Source organism: Cryptomeria japonica, chromosome 1 (genome assembly GCF_030272615.1).
Source record: "Cryptomeria japonica chromosome 1, Sugi_1.0, whole genome shotgun sequence".
Lineage (NCBI taxonomy): Eukaryota > Viridiplantae > Streptophyta > Pinopsida > Cupressales > Cupressaceae > Cryptomeria > Cryptomeria japonica.
This window is the reverse complement of record NC_081405.1, coordinates 3,095,271-3,102,790: the sequence shown is the minus strand read 5'-3', so window position 1 is coordinate 3,102,790 and position 7,520 is coordinate 3,095,271. Positions and strand designations below refer to the sequence as shown.

The 7,520-nt window shown below is 36.8% G+C and overlaps 1 protein-coding gene across 1 annotated transcript; it reads left to right on the top strand.

The window, feature by feature from the left end:
* The first annotated feature begins 4,213 nt into the window (after window positions 1-4,213).
* Window positions 4,214-6,921, top strand: LOC131036631 (thiamine thiazole synthase 4, chloroplastic). Its single transcript, XM_057968558.2, has 2 exons — window positions 4,214-5,367; window positions 6,619-6,921. Exons 1-2 carry the CDS (start codon window positions 4,450-4,452, stop codon window positions 6,772-6,774), a joined length of 1,074 nt encoding a protein of 357 aa, XP_057824541.2. The 5' UTR covers window positions 4,214-4,449; the 3' UTR covers window positions 6,775-6,921.
* The last annotated feature ends 599 nt before the right edge of the window (window positions 6,922-7,520 follow it).

Sequence of the window (7,520 nt, the reverse complement as noted above, 5' to 3'; positions counted from 1 at the left end):
AATCTCATTGTTTTGATTGTGTTTGTTCAAAGTGTTTATGTCTTAGCAAAAGACAGTTTATTGCATATTTTAGATTTTTGAAAAACATTTAGATTTTTAAAAGTTTTTCACTTTTTTATTTTTGTTTTTATTTTTTTTTATTTTTATTTTTTTTAAAATTTTTTTTCACTTTTTTGGGATTTTAAAAAGTTTTCTATTTTTTTTGGATTTTTAGAAGTTTTTTCACATCATTGATTGAGGTATAAGACATATCAAAATTTATTCTCAATCAAGATGTATTTATTTGCCCCTAGTGTCTAGCAAGGCATAAGGCATTATGAGCAAATGAATGGATTAGTAAGAGGGACATGGATAAGTAAAGGACAAAGGCAACTTATTACAAAATTAAGGCTAATTTGGTTTTCAAGGACTATCTCACAATGGGATAACATGTTTATTCAAGTGAAGGAACTATATATGGCAATGTAAGGTGCTAGCATGGTGCATTGGGGTCCAATGGAATGGACATGTCAAGAGGTTTTGTTTTTTAAACATGTTTTGCATTGTATGTCCTTAGTTTGATCAAGATCAAGAGATGGATATGATGGAGATGGGACAAAGATAGGATAATCAAGATCATAGGTGGATTTGGATGATGGGAGTAGCACATGGATAATATAATGGATACAGATTGAAAGATGTGGATAAGGTGTAGCAAAAGGGATGAATGATGCTTATGAAGATCACTTACCTTGTCAAGATCAAAGGAGGGAAAAAAAGAATATGGAGATAGATAGGGTGAATGAGGAAGAATGGAGGGTATGAGAGGTAATGGTGGATGAAGGTGGATAATGGAGGATATGAGAGGTAATGGTGGATGAAGGTGGATAATGGAGGCTATGCAAGATAATGGTGGATGAGGGATAATGGAGGCTATGAGAGATAATGGTGGATGAGGGATGGAAATTGCCCCCAAGTGTAGAGTGAAAGAGGAAAATGGATTACACATGATGCCTGTTTGTCAGGTTTTCATCATGGGACTTGCCCAAGGCGCCACAAAAAGTGGTTTTCACCATTGGACGAATTATTTCTCTTTACTTTTTTTTTTCATTCATTTTTTTCTATAAGAGGTTCATGAACAACTTGGATAGGGGTGGTGGGATCTTGAGGAGGATTAGGATCATGAGGGGGATTTGGAGGGATGATAGGCTCTTGAGGAGGATATGGAGGAGTATGACAAGGAGATGAAGGGATACTTTGATCTTGACATGGAAGAGGAACATTGGATGAAATGGAAAGGGTACTTTGCTCTTGATTTTGAATAGGAACATTGGAAAGGATGCAAGGGATATCATGATCTTGCTTAGTAAGGGGATTATGAATGGTGCTTGGAAGGATACTTTTCTTTTGAGATGGAAGGGGATCATATTGGATGGAGTAAAAAGGTATGGTGGGATCATTATTAATGGAATAAAAAGGTAAAAGTGGATCATCATGAGATTATAGGGAGATGGGATCTTGGTAAAATATTGGATGGGATAGAAAAGCTTTAGGATCTTGATCTTGATTCATTTTAGGAATTGTTTCTTCATACTTTGGATTAACCTCTTGACATGGGGTATGGCTTTGGATATGCATGGGGGGGTCTTGGATGGAGTTCATGTGTTGGCAGGATAGGACTAGATCTTGAATGGGACTCTCTTGAGTGGCTTTTATTGGAGGTGGAGTGCATGGTGACATTGGTTCTAGGATTTTTGAATCATGGGTGGGATAAAAAAGTGGATTAGCATGGATTTTTATTGTGGATAGCCGTTGATGGTGAACTTGAAAGGTGTCATCATTAGATTCATTGTTTGATGGAGATGGTGGGGATTGATGTAGTAAAGCCTTAGGAGATGAGGGAATGGTGGGAGAAATGGAAGCTTTATTTTGGGATGAGCCATTGCTAGACATAGGTATATGATTTTGATCATGCTTATAAGGAGGATCTTGACACATGCCTAATTCCTTATTAGATGATTCTATTGGTTCACTCAAAGGTGTAAACTTTCTTCCTCTTGTAAGTGTATTCTAGAAGGCATTTTGAGGATTTATTGTTTGTAGAAATGGAAGGATAAGATTAAGAGGTAAAAGGATAAATGATCGGCTAGGATTAAAAGGTAGGTAGAGGAAATAATAAAATATAAATGGGGTAGGTAAGATAAATAACACGTCATTGAAGGAAAAAGCTAATGAATTAATTAAATAAACAATATATGGAGAAAGTGGGGCCAATTGAATAAATAAAAAATATTTATTTAAATAGGGAAAGGTTAGAAGAGGACAAGTGAATTAATTAAATAAATAAAAATCTATTTAATTAATACAAGGCTTAGGATAAAATAATTAAATAAATTAAAATATTTATTTAATCAAGTAAGACAATTTTAGATGTCTACAAAAACATATTGTGTTCACTAGTGATTTAGTGAATATAGTTAATTAGCATTAATTTGTTACATAAATTGTAGCTAGCTATGTTTTTAGGATATTGTTATGGTCGTTGATTTTTATTTTTGGAACATAAAATGAAATTTAAAGGACCATATGTAGTTAGCATATTGGAAGAGACAATACAATTTCAATGTGAGACAACTTTCAAAATATAAGTTGTTACAAAATATAACTATCAGCTAAAAATGAATATTAAATTTTATTTGTGCATATCTTAATACTTTATAGATTTGGTGACGTTAGAAATGTCATTGAAAGAAACAAAATGATTTTAAAGTAATGCAATTTTATTAAAGTCAAAATTCATTTTCATATTAATTTAACCTCCCACCTACAATACAATATATGCTAGTGCTCATATCAATCAAGTCATTAATAGTGTTGAAATTTGATTCAATGAATTAAATGCATGTCACATCTAATTTATAATATACTAACTATTGTCAACATAAATCAATAGTACAAGAAAGATAAATGACATATTTACTAGTATATCTATATTTTTAAAATATAGGTAAATTATGTCGAGAGATATCTTATCATAGAAGGAAATCTAACGATTGCAGCAATATCATACCAACATTATCTAAGATGACAATAGAATTGTCAATACTCACAATGCCACTTGATTTTATTGATTGTTCCTTTATAAATATTATGGCACCCTTCCATGATCATTTGAACGTAACGGTTTCATATAGTTGGAGACAAGTGGCAAGGGTTCTATTTTATTTGGAGTAATAAAAAAACATCTCCACAAAAACCAAAAGATGGCATATTTCATGCATTTACCCGTCATTTGCATGTCAAATTGTTTCAAAATTGAATTGTTGTTTACAGACAGTTTGATGTCATTGTAGATGCCTCTCAACATAACTCGACATAATAATACTAATTATTCCCTACTAAAACTAATAACAAAAGAAAAATAAATGACATTTATAATTATTCAGAATAAAAATTAATTATAGAGAATATAATTGTTGCTTAAATCTATATATGTAGTAAATAAACTAATAAAAAAATTGAATGGAATGGACACACAGTTATTAGGGAAAGAGCACCAATTCATGTTCTAATAACCATTCACTCCTTGCCCACCCAACCCCCCAATTACTAACTTAAAAAAAACCCAAAAGCAAATAACTAAAAGCTCATTAATAAATTTCACTTGTACCAATAATCACTCATTTTTTAGCTTTTTTGAAACATAATTGACCCATTTGTGCACCTTTATTGGTACCCATAGCACACAACTACTAGGGCATTTGTGCATAAGTATTGGTGATTTTAAGTACACGGTTATTGAGGCATCTTTAAGTAGGTATTGGGTGACACTTTGAAAAATGTACTTTTTGACTTTTGCGCGCAGAACGGATCCCACAATGTGCATCGTTACTACCTAGAAGCCAAAACAATAGCTATAACCAGTTAAGTTAAGTTGCATGCAGAGACAACAAAAAAACTCGTCAAAATCCGATGTACCGTTTAGAATATGTGGATGCACGAATTTAGCTATAACAACTATTGATATGCTTCCCCTAAACAAAATTCTTAATTTATCAGACCTAATTATTAAATAAACTAATAAACTAATAAAAAAAAAATTTGGAATGGAATGGACACATAATTTTTAAACAAAATTCTTGATTTATCACACCCAAATAACATAATTTCCACTTTTCGATCTTCTAGACCCGCTTCACAAAAATAGTGCCTGGGACCGCTTCCTAAGAAATTATAGTTTGCCCACATATGAACCCAGGATATTGCGAAAGAAGATTAGTTGTCGTGATTTAATATTGGGAAGCCGCCTCCACAGAATCGCAAGATTGGCCTTAAACTAAATCAAGCGGATATTTTTTTCGTGTCAGCATGGCCACTATAAATCCTCCATGAACTCTCCGCCCTTCATCACAAAAGATCAGCTTGCTGGTTTGTGAGAGTGATTACAATTTCATCGGAGAGGAGAGAAAAATGGCTTCCATAGCAGCGAGCAGGGTTGTAACCATCCCTATCAGAGCGGCGGAGGGCCTCCAGGACGGCTTCAAGCAGCGTTCGGCTCTGTCGTCTAATGGCGGCTTTGCGGCTTTCACGCGCCGCTCAGGCGTTGCTCTGAGAGCGGGAAGAGCAGGCGTTGTCCAGGCCGTGGCCAAATATGACCTCTCAAACTTCAAGTTCGAGCCGATTCAAGAATCCGTGGTCTCCCGCGAGATGACGAGACGGTATATGATGGATATGATTACCCACGCAGACACCGATGTTGTGATCGTGGGCGCTGGCTCTGCGGGGCTTTCCTGCGCGTACGAGCTGAGCAAGAATTCGGAAGTGAAGGTGGCCATAATCGAACAATCCGTTAGCCCTGGTGGTGGTGCATGGTTGGGCGGGCAGCTTTTCTCCGCTATGGTGGTCCGAAAGCCCGCTCACTTGTTCCTTGATGAGATTGGCGTCCCCTATGACGAGGCCGATGATTATGTGGTTATCAAGCACGCGGCCTTGTTCACTTCCACCATTATGAGCAAGGTCTTGGCCAGGCCTAACGTCAAGCTCTTTAATGCCGTTGCTGCGGAAGATCTTATTATTAAGGAAAACAGAGTCTCTGGGGTTGTGACGAATTGGGCGCTGGTGTCCATGAACCACGACACACAGTCGTGCATGGATCCCAATGTCATGGAATCCAAGGTGGTGGTCAGCTCCTGTGGCCACGATGGCCCATTTGGGGCCACGGGTGTAAAGAGACTCAAGAGCGTCGGGATGATTGACAGTGTGCCCGGGATGAAGTGCCTCGATATGAATGTTGCTGAGGATGCGATCGTTCGTCTCACTAGGGAGGTTGTGCCGGGCATGATTGTCACCGGCATGGAAGTTGCTGAAATCGATGGTGCTCCTCGAATGGTAAGCTTTCCTTTTTAAGACACACAAAAAAAGCTCACTGGGGCTTTTACATAGGGCTTAGCTTTTAATACCCAGTTAATACCTATAGAATTGCCTTTTATTTTTTCATTTTGCCTTTGCTTTCCTCAATTTAAGGTTTACCTGGTGCATCGGAACTTGCATGTGCTATTTTGCTCATGGGCTTGTTTCAATTTTGTGTTGAATTGGATGCAATTATCTATTTGACTCTTAGCTCAGAGTTGGATGCCCGGTCTAGTGCTTTTAGTGTTTGTTCAGAATTCAATGGGGTTTTTTATTGAAACCCTGGGACAGAATTGAATGCTGTGTTATATCCAGTTTCTTCTGCGATTTCAATCCAGATTGTAACAATTCATCACGTATGTTTTGTTCACTTTTAATATATAGTATATACCATATACTGGTTGGGATTTGAACCTAGGTCTTTTCATTAATTCAGCACAAAGCACATTCCATTGTGCTTGTTTCTGGTTTCTATTTTGTTTCTTGTTTAATTTAAGTCTCTTGTTTACAGATTTGAATTTGGGACTTTCTCCTATTGTTTATCACTCTTACGCTGATCCCATTCTTTTTAAGTTTTTTGCAACCTTCGCTGCTCGCTCTCTCTTTTTTCCACCTTCTCTGCCCTGTAAGTTATTAACCTTTGCAGTGCTCTGTTGCCCTGAAGTGTTCTGTATTTTTTCACGTGCAATTCTCTGTATTTTTTTCCCTGAGCTACTCTGTATTCTATTCTCCTGCTCTGATCTGTATTCCCCTTCTGCACAACTCTCTATATTTCCCATGCGCTGTTCTATATTTTTTACTCCTTTCCTGTTTTGTATATTCTCCTGTTTTCAGTGCTGTGTAATTTTTCCCCTGCACTGCTCTATGTGTTTTTCTCCTGTCCTGCTTTTTATTTTTCACGCCTTCCCTTCTCTGTAACTTTTCCCCAGCAATGCTGTGTATATTATTTTTGTTGTTGTGCTCTGCATTTTGTTTCCCTTATGCGGCTCTTTATTTTTTCCTTTGCACCTCTCTACATTTATTTCCACTGCACTTTCCCTGCTCTGTTTTTAACCTTGTGCTGCTCTATGAATGTTTCCCCTGCACTGCTTTGTGTTTATTTCCTCTACACTGCTCTATATTTATTTCCCTTTCTTGTCCTGATCTATTTGTTTTCCCGACCTATATTCACGTTTGTACATGTATCAGTTTAGATTGGAGCATACTATACTAATATTTGGTCAAATGCAGGGACCCACCTTCGGAGCAATGATGGTTTCTGGCCAGAAGGCAGCTCACTTGGCACTCAAAGCCCTAGGCCTACCAAATGCATTGGATGGATCTCTGAATGTGCAGCCAGAGCTTACTTTGGCTTCTGCTGAAGATGAGAATACTGCAACTGCTTAGTTTCTCTTCTAGTGTAACTGGCAGTTACATTTTGTTTATCAATGTATAAAATCACTATGGAGTCAATAATGTACTTCATGATGTAATAGACATATGGAGTTACCAATCCATGGCCTTGTTTCATATCTTAAATCCAGCTTCTCTCTTCGTCTCTGATTTGATAATGCATATTTTGATTCCCTGCTCATGCTCGTTTTGTCGCATCTGTTCTTGCTTCCTAAATGGTGATCCTGTTTAAAGTTTGTTAATATAATGGTAGTATTCAAGAGGAAGAGCTTGGTTTCATCAACCAAAAACTGGAATATGTTGCAGTTCACCTGTGGTTGAATTTTGTATGCTGTTTGCCTTCAATTCTAAGATGAAATGAAAAATATAAACTTTCTGATTAAGATTTCAAACATTCTTCTTCTTTCTTCTTGAAGCCCAAGTATATTCCCCACTCATACAGGCTTAGTTTCCCACTGCCATAGTTTTCTAGTAGTAATTTGGACAGGAGGAGTGATACTCGATGATCACATTACTCTTGAAATATTTTGCATCTTGCCATGGCAGCACTTTTATTTGTTCTGAAAAAAGCTTAATATCTAGGCAATCAAAAAACTTGTTTCTGGCAACTTGGGTGTATTCCGAATGTCCCTACATATTTTGGCTGTTTTCCTTTCCTCATGATGCATTAAGAAAAGCATGAATGGATGCCTGTGGTATAACAGTAAGCTAGACTTGATCTGAGTGCTGTTTTGGACATT

What these genes read in the sequence shown, in the direction of transcription:
- LOC131036631 (XM_057968558.2), top strand. Translation starts at nt 4,450, where the DNA reads ATGGCTTCCATAGCAGCGAGCAGGGTTGTAACCATCCCTATCAGAGCG. An exon ending in TCGATGGTGCTCCTCGAATG is followed by an intron (nt 5,368 to 6,618) that starts GTAAGCTTTCCT and finishes GGTCAAATGCAG; the next exon opens with GGACCCACCTTCGGAGCAAT.